Source organism: Ascaphus truei, chromosome 21 (genome assembly GCF_040206685.1).
Source record: "Ascaphus truei isolate aAscTru1 chromosome 21, aAscTru1.hap1, whole genome shotgun sequence".
NCBI lineage: Eukaryota > Metazoa > Chordata > Amphibia > Anura > Ascaphidae > Ascaphus > Ascaphus truei.
The window spans coordinates 15,998,122-16,016,533 of NC_134503.1; the positions used below are offsets into that span (position 1 = coordinate 15,998,122).

General features: G+C 46.6%; 1 protein-coding gene across 4 annotated transcripts in view; it reads left to right on the forward strand.

Moving 5' to 3' along the window:
- The window catches only part of LOC142472230 (lipocalin-like), a 174,600-nt gene that overhangs the window by 72,813 nt on the left and 83,375 nt on the right, over window positions 1–18,412 (forward strand). Inside the window, exons 1-7 of one of the 4 annotated variants that reach the window (XM_075579131.1) lie at window positions 4,723–4,945; window positions 6,223–6,362; window positions 7,882–7,958; window positions 8,972–9,022; window positions 16,007–16,120; window positions 16,690–16,791; window positions 18,313–18,339. The exons of 2 other annotated variants lie outside the window; for them this stretch is intronic. In XM_075579131.1, the coding sequence (XP_075435246.1) occupies window positions 4,850–4,945; window positions 6,223–6,362; window positions 7,882–7,958; window positions 8,972–9,022; window positions 16,007–16,120; window positions 16,690–16,791; window positions 18,313–18,338 (606 nt within the window). In that variant the 5' untranslated portion in view covers window positions 4,723–4,849 and the 3' untranslated portion in view covers window position 18,339. Of the gene's footprint in view, window positions 1–4,722; window positions 4,946–6,222; window positions 6,363–7,881; window positions 7,959–8,971; window positions 9,023–16,006; window positions 16,121–16,689; window positions 16,792–18,312; window positions 18,340–18,412 lie in introns of those variants that run through there. One more of the 4 variants, XM_075579132.1, reaches the window with a different exon arrangement.

Sequence of the window (18,412 nt, forward strand, 5' to 3'; positions counted from 1 at the left end):
TTAAACTCAATTTCTCCCTGCCTTGGGTGATTAAAATAGAGTAAAGCTTTTTGGCGATTTCTGGCCACTCTGGCAGATACTGGGGCCACATAAGGTTTTACCCTAGCAACAGGTACAACATGAACAACATTGTTAAAAAACCCACAGTCGTGAACCAATCCGACCCCATCCCAGTGATCAGTGGATGGCTTGGGGACTTCTTTCTTACCCGGTGACCCATGGTGGCTATGTTGGGAACCCGAAATAGATGGGACATGGACAGGGGCAATAGCAGTGGCACTGGAGTTAGGGACTAAGGCCTTGCAAGCAACAGTGTTCTTTACGTTGGTTAGGCCACGGCCTACCACAGGGGACCTTGGCTTCTTGAACGCAGCCTCGACAGACCGGCGTTCTCTTGGCCCATAACCTTTGGAATGTAGTGCTTCATTTCTCGCCTGGAGAGGGCAGTACTTACCGGAGCGGTCATGTCACAGTCCCGGTCCGCTCCGGCAGTCGACATGGAAGTGATATAAAGAGAGACAGAAGGGCGCAGACATGGGTCAGAATCAGTGCCAGACCGGTGATTGAAAAACACAGTGTTAAACCAGTGATTAAAAGCACAGGGGTGATAGGAATTTATACAATATGTACTCACACGGGCCTGTGTGGTACTAGATAGTACTATAGGTATAGTCAGTCGCACTACCTCTCCCTCTGTACGTCAGGGATGGGCCACTCAGGGCGCATATAGTGGGAGACAGCGCCACAGAGATCAATAAAAATACGTTTATTCAGCAAAAAGAGTGAGATAACAATTAACTCACATGTAAAGAACTGCTCAAGGATGCCGGGGTCAACCTCCCGCTCTCCGGTGCAGTGCGCTCCTGTTCGCCGCGTCTGGTCTACAGGTCTGATCACCGTCAGTGCAGGCGCCGGCTACGGTGTCCTCAAGCAGACACACAGCTTCTGGTCCAGGTCTCTGCACACACAACGCGTTTCGGATTGTTAAATCCTTCGTCAGGCATGTGCAGAGTACCTGGGAGACCTTGTCTTTATAGGGCTTACATGATTGATTGCCATTAACCCCTCAAATGCTGGATCTTACTTCCTGATCCCAAAAAGTTCCTTTAAGCTATGATTACAGCTATGGATTGCTGCATGTGGTATATGAAGCCTTTGAACATATTTGAAAACAATCTTAATAAGACCCAGTATATAGAAAATGTGTCTAAACAGCCATACTCTAAACCGTGTCCTACATAGATTATGGTGTATTAAAAATACAAATTAAATACATGAATCCTTCTGGCATTGTCATTAAAAACACACAATTTTACCAATTGAATAAAAGATTCACACTTTGATAAAAAGAATTTGCTTCAAAAGTAATTTTGAGCTGAGGCTTTAAACATCAGCTGGCCAGTCCAATAACTCAATGAGTGATAGAAGGGCCCCCTCTAGTGGCAATGGATAGAAAGTTGAAATACAATCATCACTAGAAATTCATCACTAGAAAATATCTAAGTAGTGCTCTTCGCCCAGATTCTTTTAAAGTTTAAAGCAAGTCTATCTCATAGTCAGTTCATTGTGCCATAAGTACAGCTATCAGCCAGCAAATGGCAGTCTCACTAGTATTCATAAACATTATGCAATCGGTTCATTCAAATCATATAAAATCACATAAAATCACGCCCAAATTAGTGTATTAAAAGTAGGTCAAAAACATAAGCATCTGCCAGGAAATGGCAGACACACTACTCTTCATAGACATTATCAAAGGGTCATACAATTGGTTCATTCAAATCTAAAACATTAATGAAAGACAACATATATAAAAAAACATTTAAAAGCTTACACATTTAACATAGAGATACATTGCATTTATAATATGGCGATTGGTGTGATCGTTTCTGAAATATTAATAAAAACAACAAAAAAAAAAACTAATTTCAGTCATATAGGGACATAAAATGACATAGAAGGAACCCATAGATAAAGACTGGATTTTAAAGACATGGAAGTGATGTCATCTGCTGGAGACATCGCGAGATTCCGGGACAGGCCCTGGTCCCGCACCGAAAGTACGTCATCCGCAGGGCGTGGAACCGGAAGGTCGGCGTAATTCTCCATACAGAGGTAAGCGCCAGGCTGGACCTCATCTCTGGACTCCTCCTCCGCAGCCTGTTGGGAGAAAGGTTGTGGTTTCTCACCGCTCCGCTAGCTCGCGATGATCCTCAATTACCTCCGCAATGGCACTGGGAGCCTCCACGGCGGTGGGGCTTCTCCGCTCCATCTACAGGTAGGTGAACTTCTCTTTACAGCACCATTGCAGTGGTCCGCCAGTTGGCGCATCACCACCGATGAGAGGCTGTCCTGATCATTGTCAGATGAGTAGGGCAGGGACACCTCTGCAGGGAAACAACAGCTGGGCTCCGCACTCTCACTGGAGACAACGAGCATGAAACAGTCCTGTTCCGGCACCTCCAGCAACAGCGATTCCCCGCCTCTCGGGGCAATCACTTCTTCTTCCGCAGGTTCCGTCGGTAAAGGTTCTGCGACTGGATCAGAGCATTCCCCAGGGCACACAGGCCTCGGATAGCTGCTAGCTCAGCGCTGTCCACTTCCATGAGTGTCGCTTGAGGTCCCTCAAACGGAGCCACAATAGTAGGGAACGGGTCCACCGGCCAGAGGTGATATACTCCGCACTGGTTACACCTTGCAGAGACTTGGCACCGGCCCAGGTAGTCTGTAAACATAGACACGTTAAGAACTCTCGACCCTCGATCTCAACAACCAGGGAGCCTCCTGGAAGTTGGTAGGTATTGACATTGCAGTCAGACATCTTCTCTTTCACAGGGGAAATAATCTCCTTCCTCACTCGACAATTTGCTCCTTCCTTGTCGCCAGTTCCGCAAGAGTGTAGGGGAGCCGCACACATCCGGTTCCTCCGTCATCTTGGTTAACACACTGCAATTGATTCTCTTCATGCCCCCTCCCTCTGGTGGATATTAGAGGAGGAGCACTCGGCATCGCTGCGTGATGTGGACACTGGGCTGATCCAGTCACAGCACAGAGGGGCGTGGCACCGGCTTTTGCGCCACATCTCTCCTTCAAACAGCGCGTTGGCTTTCGCGCCAAACCCGGCCAAATCTTTGCACACAGCTTTCTTGCAACCTGAATGCACACCACACGTGCGCCACTCAGCCTCAGCGGGAACCGCCATTTTAACTTCTTAGCGCCGCGAGGAGCACTATCACATACTGTAGCCGCCATCTTTGTTGAACCCACGGTTTTCACATCAGTACAATTCACACAATTCCTCAAGGACATCGCTCTTCTGTGAACACAGCACTCCATTTAGCCTCTGACCAGTGCCAATTTTAGCATACCCCAAGCTAGGCAAAACTCTCTTTTGTGCACCGTACACGATGATAATCCATTGCAAGTGCTCTGTGGTGATAGACTGGCTGCCAGCTAGAAGTGCTTTTGGGACTTCTTTCCCCACAGCACTGGGCGCCTCCTACTTTTGGCTGACGGTACCGCAGACCATCTCCAGAAGTTGCTGACCCACGTTACCCAGTATACTTCTTTCAGGCTTCCTACGGTCACCCGCCTCAAGGGACTAGAACAGCTATACAGTAGCTCAGCTGCCAATTCTGTTCACCTCTTTAGGCCCGTCTTAGGTCGTGCTTTGAGAGGTTCAGTAACCCCCTGACTACACAAAGACCCCCTCTCGCTTCGACACTGGAAGTACACATCTTACTCTTCCAGTTCTGCTTCGCTGAAAGCCTGTCCTGATTTATCTTAGCAGCGCCTCCAAATGTAACCCTGTTTCACCCACCCGATCTCACATTGGGCCTCTCTGGGGAAATTATTCTCTGGTTACGTGGAATAGTGTGGTGCACCTGCTGGTAACAGGGGGCCCAGAGTCTCCCATCAGGTGTTATAGGGAAGGTCAGGACAGGCTTCTGGGGTTGTGCCCCAATCGTACTTACAGGTGCAGCGTCTCCATCTTGTGCAGTCCCCCAGGGGTATGGGGTGAAGTCTCTGCAAAAGAACTCTCTCTTTCCCCTCCTCCCAATAGACTTCAGTCTCAGGCCATGCGGTATCGTTGATAGCACAGGATGTTTATTTGCCTTCTGTATCTAGCAGCCACAGATCACAGCAATCAGGGTATTCACCCTCAGGATGTCCCTGGATCCACTCCCAGCCTAGGGCACCGAGAGTGATCCTTGCTCTTCCCTTATCCCCTGGTAGGATAAGAGGTAAGGTTCCCAACTCTCCCCGAAGGGAGGCCTCAAGCCTGCCGCAGCCTTGACAGCTTCGTATGGGTCACCTGTCTCTATCAAGGCAGAGACAAACTAACTAAATACAGGAAATGCATCTCCCTAAATCAGATCCAGCAAGAGCCAGCCGCCGGCCCCCTATTGGACACAGGCATGACTACACTGCCTTCTCTGACTCACAGAGCCGCAGTGAGTGGGGAAAACCCATGATTACTCCTGGCAAACCAATCCTTACTAGGTATTACTGCCAGGAGAAGGGCAGACTGGTAGCCAAAACCAGGCATGGCTACACTAACATTTATTGGAAGGGGTCATTGAGACAGCTCTGCTTATTTCATGTGCTGCACATATTAAAAAATATTTGAACACACAAACTTATTATTGTTACATTGATTTTGTTTTTTCTTGAGCTCCTTTCTTTTATATGTTACTTGCCAAAGCCGGCCTCTAAGTCACATGTTCTGGTCCCAGCTGTGTGATTGTCTAACAGTGTTATCCAGCTCTGTATAAAAGTGGCCAGGATTCAGTGTGTTGCTCACATACACAGACGGAAACATCATAATACCTGGGACCAAGATTGCACCATGAAGGGACTTTTGCTTAGTTTGGGCCTGGTGGCCCTGTTTGCCTTGTGTGCCCAGTCTGATATGTACGTTCAACACGACTTCAAGGATGATAAAGTAAGTACGGCAAGCTGAGGTGAGTTAGTGGTGACCGGCTAAACATAAGTGTATCCGCTCGCTACATAGACGTAAGATTTGGCGAATTGTGCAACCTGGGTGCAATATTGGTTATATAGATAAATAGAGGGCAATGCTTGATGTGTCTGCATGATGAGTTGTTAAGTAGCAATGTTCTCCCATGACATTTCCCAGTGATGCCATGGCTGGCTATTGAGGGGGACCCGGTACCTCGCTTGTTTATCCCAGACAAAAAAAATAATGTCAGAAGGAAAAAACTCTAACTTTTTCGGGGGAAAGATCCCGGAGCTAAAATAGTATGAACCAGCCCTGCGGGATCTTTACACTGGCGACACACTTTATTCGAGCTCGGCTAGTCCCACGAATTCGGGTATACCCGGGTGTATTGAGGTTTGTGACTGTTTTCTGCCCGAGTGCATTGAGTTATTTTCCAAGCTGGGATTGAAGCATTTTATTCCAGCTGGCTGCAATATTGCACAGTATATATATATATACTGCATTACAATTCATGAATTTATGCCATCTGGTAGACACGCGAAGCATTGCAGCCTATTAAATCCTAATCATTATCATTTAACAGATCAGCCGCCCATCAGCCAGGCATGAACCCAGGCTGGGAAGGCAAATGCAACGGGGCTTGTCAGAGGTGAGGAGCGGCGCATTCCAGGTATCTGCCAGGTACATACCGGGTATTTGCTCGGATAAAGTGTGTCGGTGCAGTATGCTGTGATCATGTAAAAGAGCAGCATGGATTGCAGCTCTAAATGTATATATCTCGGTAACTTTGCACATAGTATACAGACCATTGAAAATATGGCAGAATGGAGATATGGTTCAATACATGTAAAGTTCAGACTAGCTCTGCAGCTGTGCATGGGATTGTGCCGTTTATAAAGAGGAGTCTGCCACATGGGGAATTTGTAAGCAGAACTCCAGCAAAAACATCAACTGTATTTATCAAAGAAATACAAAATCCTTCAAATAGATCTTTGCTATTGGTAGGTGTAGTGCTGTCCTGCACTCAGAAGAGCAATAACTAGCCTGATTCTCCACTGCGCTTTGTTGGTACCTGTACTACAATGGTTATGTAACTACATGTAACACCTTGAGAACCAGATGGGTCTTAGACACATTGCTACGAACTCAGGGGGTTAAAAATGAACCACGTTGTATCAGGTCATTGATGTCTCTTGAACCTGATGAAGGTAAATGACGGGATTATAAGAATTGCCCCTTTAATGGACCTATGGTTCTAGATTATAGGGAAGTGGTACAGCATCGCTGTGGCCTACAACTCCGATTGGTTCAAGTCCTACACACATCTCATGAGCATGAGTACCACTGTCATCACACCGAATGGTGATGGGAGCTTGGAAAACGTGTACACTCATCCCACATAAGTAAAGAAACCTGCTTATGCTGCAGCAATAAATTATCTCTTCATAGACCTGGGAGTTTCCACCGGGTCCCTCCTCCTCCCCCCCCTGTCCCGTTGGCGGCCTTCGGAGGCCCCACTCTCTTCCACACCTCCTCGCTCTCTCACCCACCTCTATTACCCCACCTCTCACTATCCCCCATCCCGTCTTACGTTATACCTCACACTCCTCAACCTCTTCTCTCTCCCTCATTCACCTCACTCACTCCTCTCACTGCTCCATTCTCTCTCTCACTGCCCCCCCTCCCCCCACCGGACACACACACGATTCCCTCCCACATTACCCACACAACTCCACCCCTGCGATACCCCCCATACCACAATACTCACACAATTCTCCCCCACACCTCAATATTAACACAATACCCTCCCACACCACAGTACCCATACAATACCCTCCCACACCACAGTATCCATACAATACCCTCCCACAACACAGTATCCACACAATACCCCCCCCCCCTCCCCGACACACACAATACCCCACACAATATCCCCCCCACACCCCCAACAATACACATTTACACGCAGTTGCGGGGGAGAGCTGGGGTCCCCTTTCAGCTGTCTAGCCGGGGACAGTTGTCCCAGCACTCACCTCCTGTTGACGGCCCTGACCGATCACAAGGCTCAATACAGTGGACACGTTACCTTTACCATCACAGCTGATATTGGATCCCTCCATCCTGGTGACGCTCTACAATTCTCTCAACTGCATGTGGTTTTTTTTATCCCTATGTGAGTGCAAGTCTTGCAGACTCTACTCTTTCACTTTATTAAATTTATGGTTTTATGCTATGGAGCTGGCGCTTCTCCTTTTCTCTTAATATACTATATATATATATATACAGTGGTTGACAAATCACCAAAAAATCTACTCGCCACCTAGTCCCGCTCCCAATCCCGCCCTGCTTGGTGTCGGCCCTGAGGAGGTCGCCACGGGGTCAAATCCAGTCGCCACGGGCCTGTATTTTAATAGATTTGTCAAGCACTGTATATATATATATATACATACAGTACACACACACACACGTGGAGAGAAAGCACACCATATACTGTATACAAAACAATTAGCCCATAATTGGCAAGTGTGCGCATCATAAATAGTATAAAAATGATACTTCACCAAAATCAAATGACCAGGGAAAGAGACCCAGCACTACAGGAAGATGAAAAGAAAAGGGTACTTAATCCATAGGTAACCAACGTTTCGGAGACATCTCAGGGCCCCATCATCAGGGAGGTGCATGGCATATCCATTGGTTTACAATTTAATAGGGCTAGAAATGACTGATATGTACTGAACCCCACTTTAGAACGGGCACACCTGGGTGAGATGGGTGTCTGGGAACAAGTAGGTGACAGGGTTGTTTTTATTTATTTATAAGCCCCTGAATACAAGGATTTACAAGGGGAACTCTGAATATAGAAATTACAGATGGAACACTCATTTACCACTGCTCCCCCTGTCATTATATTCCAGTTCGAACACATGTCTAGACAATACCATGAGATACTTCAAGACAGACCAGCCAGGCCGCTTCCGTGCTACATGGATACGTAAGATTACAGCATCCGGTCTAGTTCATGATTATTAAAAAATTTAAACTTGCATTTTATTGTTCTTTTTTACAAGTTTTATTTAGGGGGGGGGGGTACAAAAGAAAATTTAGGTGGGGGTTGGGGTGGTACATTTCTATCTTGACTTTTTTTGCAGAGCATTCATTTATACTTTATTACACATACAGTTGCATAGTGGTTTGGTTCATAATACCGACTAGCTAGATATAGAATGACTAGAAAGTTTTCAAACATTAGCTTCCCAATGGATCATCCATGGTACCCATGTCTTCAGATAACTTTCATATCTGTCCTGGATTAAACTGGTAAATTTTCCATTATCATAATATAATTTAGTTTGTTTTTAACCTCTGCTATTGTCGGTCGATTGTTCTGCTTCCAGTTTTTAGCTATAGCTGCCTTTGCTGAGGACAGGATATGTATCATTAATTAGTCTACATTCCTCTCTATATCCTCCAATGGTTTTACAATTAATACTGTCTCTATATTCCATGGGCAGTCTAGTCCTGTAATTCTCTTTATTAGTCTTTTAATTATTCTGCAAAATATATAGTAATATTGTCCATCTCAGCACTGACCATAGTGTCTGCCAGGTCTCCAGAAATTAGAATATAGTCTATTCTTGTATATTGATCATGCAAGGCCGAGTAGAACGAGTAGCTCCTAGATGTAGGATTCAAAGTCCTCCACCTATCTATTGGGGCATTCTCATCCAGGAGTTTTATCAGCGGCCGAGCTTTTTGTGGTCTCATATTGTTGCCTTTATTAGTGGATTTTGCCTTGTTTTTTGTATCATCTAAAATAGTGTTTAAATCTCCGTCCTTTCTTATGTTGCATAATAGTATAACAGGCATTATCTATATAAAAAAAAAAATCTTGATCCTCATTTGGTACGTATAAGTTTGCTATGGTTAAGTCTGTTGTTCCTAGTTTACCTGTGATAATGATCATTGTACCTGACTTGACTCTTTTTATCTTTTCTACTGAAATAGGTACCGATTATGGGCCTAGACGCGTTGCTCCTATTTATATTTTCTGGGCTGGTGAGTGATATATCTGTGGAAACATTTTATCTCTTAGGCTTGTTTTATAGTTGGCGTGCACACATTTTGTGTGTACGGGTCTGTGCTGTGTGCGACAGGCTTGGAAGCTGTTACTGTGTGTGTCTCTGGATAGCTGTCTGTGTGTATCACCGGGAAGCTGTCTGTGTGTCACTGGGAAAGTGTGTGTCACTGTTAAGCTGTCACTTTGTGTGTCTCTTTGTGAGTGTGTGTGTGTGTGTGTGTGTGTGTGTGTGTGTGTGTGTGTGTGTGTGTGTGTGTGTGTGTGTGTGTGTGTGTGTGTGTGTGTGTGTGTGTTTGTGTCTCTCACTTGGAAGCCTTCAGTGTGTGTGTGTGACTAAAGAGGGTAAGGCAATATGAAGATTTGTCACAATTTTGCTGATTTACATTATTTGAAACTAAACAAAAATTGTGTATGTAGTATGTGTGTACATTATTTTGGCACACACACACAAATATATATATATATATATATATATATATATATATATATATATATATATATATATATATATATACAGGCATACCCCACATTAACGTACGCAATGGGACCGGAGCATGTATGTAAAGCGAAAATGTACTTAAAGTGAAGCACTACCTTTTCTACACTTATCGATGCATGTACTGTACTGCAATCGTCATATACGTGCAGAACTGATGTAAATAAGGCATTTGTAACAGGCTCTATAGTCTCCCCGCTTGCGCACAGCTTCGGTACAGGTAGGGAGCCGGTATTGCTTTTCCAGACGTGCTGACTGGCGCATGCGTGAGCTGCTGTTTGCCTATTGAGCGAGATGTACTTACTCGCGAGTGTACTTAAAGTGAGTGTACTTAAACCGGGGTATGCACACACACATACATACATACATACTTTGCAGCAGCGCGAAAACATACTTTTCGGAGTCTTCCCCCCGATCGTCCGGCTCCACGCTCACTGCCATACGCGCGCTGTCCTAGTATAGAACAGCTGGTTAACCACAGCCAATTATAAGTGCTGCGCGCAAGCACACGGCGGAGCAAGCACGCCCACTATATTACAGGCCTAAGTTTCATCATGTCTTCTCTATTTAGATGGGTTTCTTGTATGTAACATAGCCTCCCGGCAGTTACTTCTGTTTCTGGGCCTTTCCTCTGTCAGTCCTGTTAGTGCGGGCAGTGGAAAGGTTAAATCCATTATTAGGCCTGTGTGTGTATTCCAGCCTTGAATAATGTATCAGTAGTCAAGGGCGGGCCTGGCCACTCTGAGGCTGTCAATCTAAGGGGTGGATATTGGTTGGAAAGCCCCATACTGTATGTGGGCCAATCTGTATCCGGCTCTGGCTTGTAATGAGTCAGAGTTAGAGACACTCCCCTAAGATGTTCAAATTGGGACATGCCTCCTAAATTAGTTAGTTCAGTTAGACAAGAGAGAGAGTTAGGCTGCGTCCAGGGTGAATCCAGCTGGGCGGAGGCGCGCTGAGGCTGAGGGAAAGCGAGTGCTTTCCCTGGCCTTAGACCGCGCGCCATCCGCGGGCGTGATGGGGGGGCGGGGCTGTGACGTCACGGAGCTGGTTCGTCCTCATTGGGCGAACCGTTCACGTAACCGGCCCTGCGCTCCCATGAGCGCGAAAATCTAAAAAATTCTAAGACCTACGCTTCCGCACGCTTGCGCGAGCCCCTGCTAAAGCCGCTCTCATTGCGACTGCAGGGGCTCACTGCCGAGCAGCAGTGCGCCTGAGCACGGGTCAGCGCCTAAGCGCTGACCATGCCTGAGGCCTTAGAGAGAAGAGGTCTTTATGAAGAAACTGTCTCTCCCTTCCCCCATGCTAGGTGGGAAGGGAGGGGATATCATGCAGCTTAGGCAAAGAGAGTAAGTTATGATGAGTACTGCATGAGAGAAGTGTTTCTCTGTGATGGAGTCTGCTGAATAAAGACAGAAAAAGACATTGCTGTGTGGATTCATGTCTCTGGTATGAAGGAGTGTCAGTGGGAGTCCATCCCCTGAAGATTTTCAGGAGAACTCACTGGCTGGAGGCACTGCACCATCAGGAGATAACAAGATCAGGGTAATCTGTCCCCCGCTGTTCCCTGTCCTGGCTCTCCCCCATACCACCGCGGAGCCCTCAGCCCTCCTGTTGCCAGCAGATTGCAGCACCCAGACTGCTTGAAGTAACCAGCAAGGAGCATACCCCCCATCTCACTTAGGGGGGTTAGAGGGGTATGATAAAAGGGTTACATGTATAATATAGATATCCCCCTTGTTCTGCTTGAAATCTCTAAACATTCATCTTCTTTTCCCTGGAGAGTTTAGTCCTTTGACATTTAGGGAGACTATTTGTAGCTCACTAGTCCTTTAGCCATTTGTATCTCGCTCTATGTATATCTCATAGCGCTAGCCCCATGTGGTCTGGCACGGTGCTAGTGGAAATGTTTGGGTGTGGGTGGAAGAGTTGGTGAGAGGGTTAGGTGAAAAATGGGGGGTGGGGGGAAACCTAGGATTTTTAACATGTTTGTGGATGAAGCCTATATACATTCTGGGCTTTTGACCCTACCTTTTAGGTGAAGGTTGTGGTGTGTAGGGTCGGGAAATGTGGGTGGGGGTGACTTTGGTACCTTCTTGTCAGTTCTGCCCCATCCTGAGCATCCCCTTAGTAAGGATCCTCTTTAAATTAGAACTGCTAATTAGAAAAACACATTTATTTTTTTAAATATTTATCCTGAACAAACCACACACATGGTTAACTCCAACTTTGATTCCCCTTATTGCTTAGGAAAAATTGCTAGGTGAGAACTGGTCTAAATATTGTAATGATAACCCCTTTCTCCTATACATCTTTCAGCTTTCCCTCTTATCGCGGACATAGCCTTAGTTACCAATCTGAAGGCCGTATTTTAAACAGTTGCTAAAACTCTAATATGTATTATAGGCTAAAGCAGTAAAATTCAGGGCATTATTGAAAACCCTGCTCTCTGATTGCATAATGCCCGGAACTTTAACCAATCAGTAATGCCCGGAATTTAAGCAGCAGAATGTGTCGTTTTCAATGTATTTATTTCCAGCCAATCAGCTTTCAGAATAGCTCTGAGACAGGACAGGGGATTGGTCAGGACGTATGAGCCACGGGTTGACTCCTCCCCCTCTGGAGCTGACTGAGATTTTCTGAGCAGATTCAGCTGAATTGGGGGGGGGGAGGGGGGAGGAGGGAGGGAGTGTCTGCAAAGCAAATAAGTGGGTGTCTGCAGTTTCTTTGTGGCTGCAGTTTGTGTGTGTGTGTGTGTCATTAGCAGTGTGTGTGTGCTGTGCTGTTGTATATCTGTGTAGAGGTGCTGTGTGTGTGTGTGTGTATAGAGCTCCAGTGTGTGTGTGTGTGTCAGTGTCAGCAGCAGTGTTTATGGGTGTAGCATGTGTGTGTAGCAGCAGTGTGTGTGTGTGTGTGTGTGTGTGTGTGTGTGTGTGTGTATGTTGTATGTAGAGGTGCAGTGTTGTGTATAGAGGTGCAGTGTGGGGTGTGTGTAGAGGTACTGTGTTGTGCTGTGTTGTGTGTAGAGATAGGGGGGTGAGTGCAAAGTTTAGTAAGTGGCTGCATTTTTTATTATGGCTGCAGTGTGTGTGTGTGTGTGTGTGTGTGTGTGTGTGTGTGTGTGTGTGTGTGTTGTATGTGTAGCAGCTGTGTGTGTGTGTGTGTGTGTGTGTGTGTGTGTGTGTGTGTGTGTGTGTGTGTGTGTGTGTGTGTGTGTGTGTGTGTGTGTCAGCAGCCATGTTTATGGGTGTAGCGTGTGTGTGTGTAGCAGCAGAGTTTGTGTGTGTAGAGCTGCTTTAGTGTGTGTGTGTGTGTGTGTGTGTGTGTGTGTGTGTGTGTGTGTGTGTGTGTGTGTGAGTGTGTGTGTGTGTGTATGTGTAGAGCTGCTGTGTTGTGTGTGTGTGTAGAGCTTCTGTGTTGTGTGTGTAGAGCTGCTGTGTTGTGTGTGTGTGTGTGTGTGTGTGTGTGTGTGTGTGTGTGTGTGTGTGTGTGTGTGTGTGTGTGTGTGTGTGTGTATGTGCCGTGTTATGAGTATAGAGGAGGTGCTATGTTGTGTGTCTAGAGCTCGTGTGTGTGTGTGTGTGTGTTGTGGAGTGTGTGTAGCAGCAGTTTGTGTGTGTTGAGATGCGGTATGTGTGTGTGTGTATGTGTGTGTGTACACAGAGGGGCGGCAGTGTGTGGATATAGATATCTGCAGTGTAAGAGTATATAGAGGTGGTTTCATGTATTTACCATTTTATTTTAATAATAAAATCTATTTAACTATACAAAGGTGTCTATTATTTATGAAAAAAGTCTACATTTAGCCTATAATAGTAATAATCCCCTCAGAACAGGGCATTACTGGCCAATAATGCCCTGTTCTAAGGGGATTATTACTTAATTATTACACTGCCAAACTCGGGCTTGTGGCGGGAAAAGTGCTGATAGGGCTTTGCGGGAGTCTGAAGATCCAAATGGTTTCCAAACTAAATGGACAGTATAGTGCTTTATTGCAGAGCCTGAAAGAGGTGTTTTTCCCTCACCCGTTAGGCCGCGCTTATACTGACGGCGACGTGACCGATGACGTCACCCGTCGCCGCTAGCGAAAGTTGTAATTCGCATTCCAGCGACGTCGCTAGTGACCTGGCCATTGATTGGTTCAGAGAATGTCACATGTGGCGACAGTCTCTAAAAAAATCACATTTCCCCGGCTTCCAAATCTCTGGTCACGACGTCGCTCCGTCGCCGTCGCACTTACTATAAGCGTTTGCAACAGCAACAATGCATTTGTTTTGGAGCGACGTCGCATCGCCGGCACTATAAGTGAAGCCTTACAAGGTGTGAGAGTGAGAGGGTTGGCTTTAAAATGTGAGTGAATACGTATAAGTGCCTATTAATATATCAAAGTCATTTGTTTCACTTATGCCCTAGTCCAGGGGTCAGCAACCTGCTCTTTCCGCAGGTTACCGCTCCCCAGCTGCTGCCTCTTCCTCACTGTGCTGCCGGGGCCCGGACAGCACTGGCGGGCCTCTTGTTGCCGCCGGGCCTCTCCCAAGCTGCTGCCTCTCTCCTGCACTGTCCCAAACCGGGCCGCTCATGCCGGTGTGTGCGGGAAGGGCTGCCATCACAAAGCGGCCCGGCATGGGACAGTGTAGGAGGCGGGCCAGCACCTAGGGAGAAGCCGTGCGGCAACAAGAGGTCCGACCAGCTCCTGCTGCTTTCCCACCCACTGCCACCAGCAGTACAGTGAGGGAGAGAGGCGGGCCCAAAATAAGTGTGTATATATACACTACCGACACACTTTATTGAAGTGTGGTCGGTACCGCAAGCCGGGAAATCTCCCGGCTTGCTAGTGGCCGCCCCTCGGCGTGCCGCGCGTCATAGACGCGCGGTCACGCGTCATCGGGAGCGTGCGCCCCCTGCACGCGTGTCCAGGGGCTCCCCGAGGGAGCCCTGGTGTCCCGCGATCGCGGGACAGCGGCAGGGGGTTCCGGGGGACCCGGCGGACCCGGCAGCGGTAGGGAGAGCGCCCCGATCGGAGGGCGCTCTTCCGCTGCTTCGGCGCGCGCCCGTCACACTCGGGCGCGCGCCAGGCTACTGCTGCGGCACAGAACGGGCAAATGCTCGAATAAACTGTGCCGCAGCAGTATGTATTTAGGGAGGTAGTGTGTGTGTATTTGGAGGGGTAGTGTGTGTGTATTTGGGGGCGTGTGTGGGTTTATTTGGTGGGTGGTAGTGTGTGTATTTGGGGGGTTAGTGTGTGTATTTGGTGGGGGGTAGTGTGTGTGTATTTGGAGGGAGGGTAGTGTGTGTCTATTTGGGGGGGTATTGTGTGTGTGTTTGGGTGGGGCAGTGTGTGTATTGAGGGGTAGTGTATGTATTGAGGGGTGGTGTGTGTATTGGAGGTAGTGTGTGTATTTGGTGGGGGGTAGTGTGTATTTTGGGGGGTATTATGTGTGTGTGTTTTGGGGGGAGTGTGTGTGTTTGAAGGGGGGAGAGTGTGTTTTAAGGGGGGAGAGTGTGTGTTTGGAGGGGGAAGAGTGTGTGTGTTAGGAGGGGAGGAGAGTGTGTTTGGGAGTAGTGTGTGTTTTGGAGTAGTGTGTGTGTTTGGGGAGTAGTGTGTGTTTGGGGGGTAGTGTGTGTATTTGTGGGGGTAGTGTGTGTGTGTGTGTGTGTGTGTGTGTGTGTGTTTGGGTGTGGGGTAATGTGTGTTGGGAAGGGTTGTGTGTGTGTGTGTTTGGGGGGTAGTATACATGTGTCTTTGGGGTGTAGTGACTATGTGTGTGTTTGGGAGGGGCAGTGTGTGAGTTTGTGGGATTGTGTGTGTATTTGGGGGGTAGTGTGTGTGTGTGTGTGTGTTTGGGAGGGTAGTGTGTGTGTGTGTTTGGGAGGGTGGTGTGTGTGTATTTGGGGGGGGGGGAGGTAGTGTATGTATCTATGTATGTATGTATGTATATATGTATGTGTAAATGACAAACTGTTGTGCACAGAAAAACAATTTAAAAAACAAAATAAAGGGACTTATTATTGCGAGATTCATTTTATTCCCCCACATATTTTTCCTTTCCCCAATTCTGATTAAAGTAAGTTTGTTGTATGTTAATGCTTATACAGTATAAACCTATTAGTGTGTGTACAGTATATGTATGCGTGTGTGGGGGGTGTAATATTCATTCATGTGTTTCTTCCTTGAAAGGTTTCAGCCCCCTGTACTAGTCCTATCCAGGAGCAGCATGGAGGGTAGTTACTGTACATTAGAGCAGGCACCTACTTTACCTGACATTTATCAAATGATCATATGATTATTAGATTTGAGGCTAATATTAAATGAGTGAACTAATGACAGATGACATTACAATTTAAAAACCATATTGTTAATACATAGCAAATTGTTGTTTAGTAAAATAGTAAGACCCCTTTCCCCTGCTCAGAGGTACTTTTGGTAGATAGGGCAATCACTTTTTGGTGTGTTCTTCTCTAAAAGGCTCGGGTCAGGATTATGACGTGCGCTTTATCGAGACCAATTACGAGGAGTATGCCATGATGTCCATGCGCAATACCGAGGGCCCGGACATCTACACCACATTTACTCTGCTTGGTAAGTGGACGCTCTACTGGGGTTGGGTGAGAAGATCCATTATCTATGGGCAGTAAGAAGCCAGAAAAGGTATGACTGGGGTGGAAAGCCACACCCAAGGTATAGAATAAAAAGGGGTAGCAATGGATAGGACCATAGTCCACAAAATAGGGTTACTAGAAAAGACCTAGAGAAGCAAAGCGGGAAACGGAGAGATACCTACCCTGAGAATACAAAGGAGCAGAGAAGGAATGGATCGGACTTAACAGCGGCAGATGTGAATATATTGGGATGCAATGGGGAGTGGATGCTAAAACAAGAATCCGAGCAGGAAGGAAGCAATACACCGGGTGGATATGTGGAACGGAATAAAACATTATGGGAGTATGAATAAGAAATATGAGGGGGTCATTGAATATCTTAGTGGTATACTGGGGGAGATTGAAAAAACCTGTGTGTATCAGGTGAAGGTAGAGGGATAATCTGAGGCATTACTGGCACATTAATAGGACTGCGGGTTGTTGAAGATTCCTCAGGCAGGATATGATGGGCAGGAACATTCTGGGAGCAGTTTTACTTTCTGGTTTCAGGCCGAAGTAAGGAACTGAGGAGAGAAGTGCTAACCAGATTCCATCATTTCTGTCTGAAGCATGGGATTGCCGGGGACAATTTTCTCATTCTGCCCAACACTGGTAAGAAAACAACAAGGTATTCCACATGGTACAATGCTAAACACAGGTGGAAATATACATGTATTAGCCATTGTATTTACTTTGTATCAAGAACAGCAAAGCCACACATTAAGATCAGGAGTGGTCAACGCCAGTCCTCAAGGGACACCAACAGGTCAGATTTTCAGGGTATCCCTGCTTCAGCACAGGTGGCTCAAGCCACTGATTGAGCCACCTGTGCTGATGCAGAGAGATCCTGAAAACCTTACCATGAGGACTAGAGTTTGCCATTCCTGATTTAGAGTGTAGTAAATAAAATGTTTACCCCACAGCACAGTCAAACTTATGCCTTTTTGAAACATGACAATAAATAATGTGTTTGATTCACCAGCAACTGAATCAAGAGGGTGTATATGTGTATATATAAATATAATACAGCCGGGACCCGGTATAGAGCTAAACACGAATGAAATATGCCAACTAATAAAATGCCTAAAATGTAAAAAGTCTCATGCAACAAGCGTCTGACAACCCAACGTCCAACACATCCCAGGGTCAATGCCCAACACTGGGCCGAGGGGAGCGCAGCACTTACAGAAGCCCCCCTCTCTGCCCCAAAGCATTTCAATTAAATGGCGGGGAAGCTCAACTTGTTCTGCTCAATTGGGATCCACAGAAATATAAATTTGTTAATAAGTTCGTCCATCGTGACAGGGGCGCAAGAAGGGGGGGAGAGCAGACAGGGGGGCAGAGAAGAAAAAGTTTGCGCACCCCTAGCCTACCAAATACAAAGACTAACCCATAAAAAAACAAAAGTAATGTGCAACCAACCTGAAACACACAAGTCTTAATACAAACACAATGTGATGAATAACTGAATTCAACAGATGCAGAAACACCAAAGCACATTTCATGCATAGCGAACCCAACAACAAAACTGGTAAACCCAACACTACAAAAATACAGCACGAATGCCGGGTCACTGTAACACACAACACAATTACATGAAAACAAAACAAACAGCACAAAATAAAAACAACTGCATGTATAAGGTTGCCAGGTGGCTTTTCCAAAAATACTGAACACGATGGTGAACGGTGCGATGCACTCGTGACACACACAAACGCTCGAGACACACAGATACACCTCTCCGCTCTCTGTTCCATGCTTTTTCCTCCTCTCCCTGGCCCTAACCCCAGGCTCCTGACACCTCCTCTTGATTGGCTGCATTACCCAGCAACAGCCAATCAGGATGGAGGAAGCTGCCCAGCCCCCCAAGCAATAGCCCTGCTCTCTCCCTGCTCAGGGAAATCCTGCTGCCTCCCAAAGCTGGTCAGGTCACTATGCCCAGAGAGGTAATACCGGTATACACATACAGTACATGTCCAGTATAACCTCTAGTTTTTTTACTGGACAGAGTGTCCAAATACAGGGCAGTCCAGTTCAATACTGGACACCTGGCAACCCAAATAATGTAGGTTACAAAGTAATATGTGTGTGCACACAACTTCTTTAAAATATCCATGTATTTCCTTCCCACAGGTCAGTGCATGACAGAAGCCTATTGAGGTGAGAATTAAAATTGCACATTTGCTGGATAATTGAAGATTGAAATCACAGGCGGGATCTTCCCCAGGCTGAC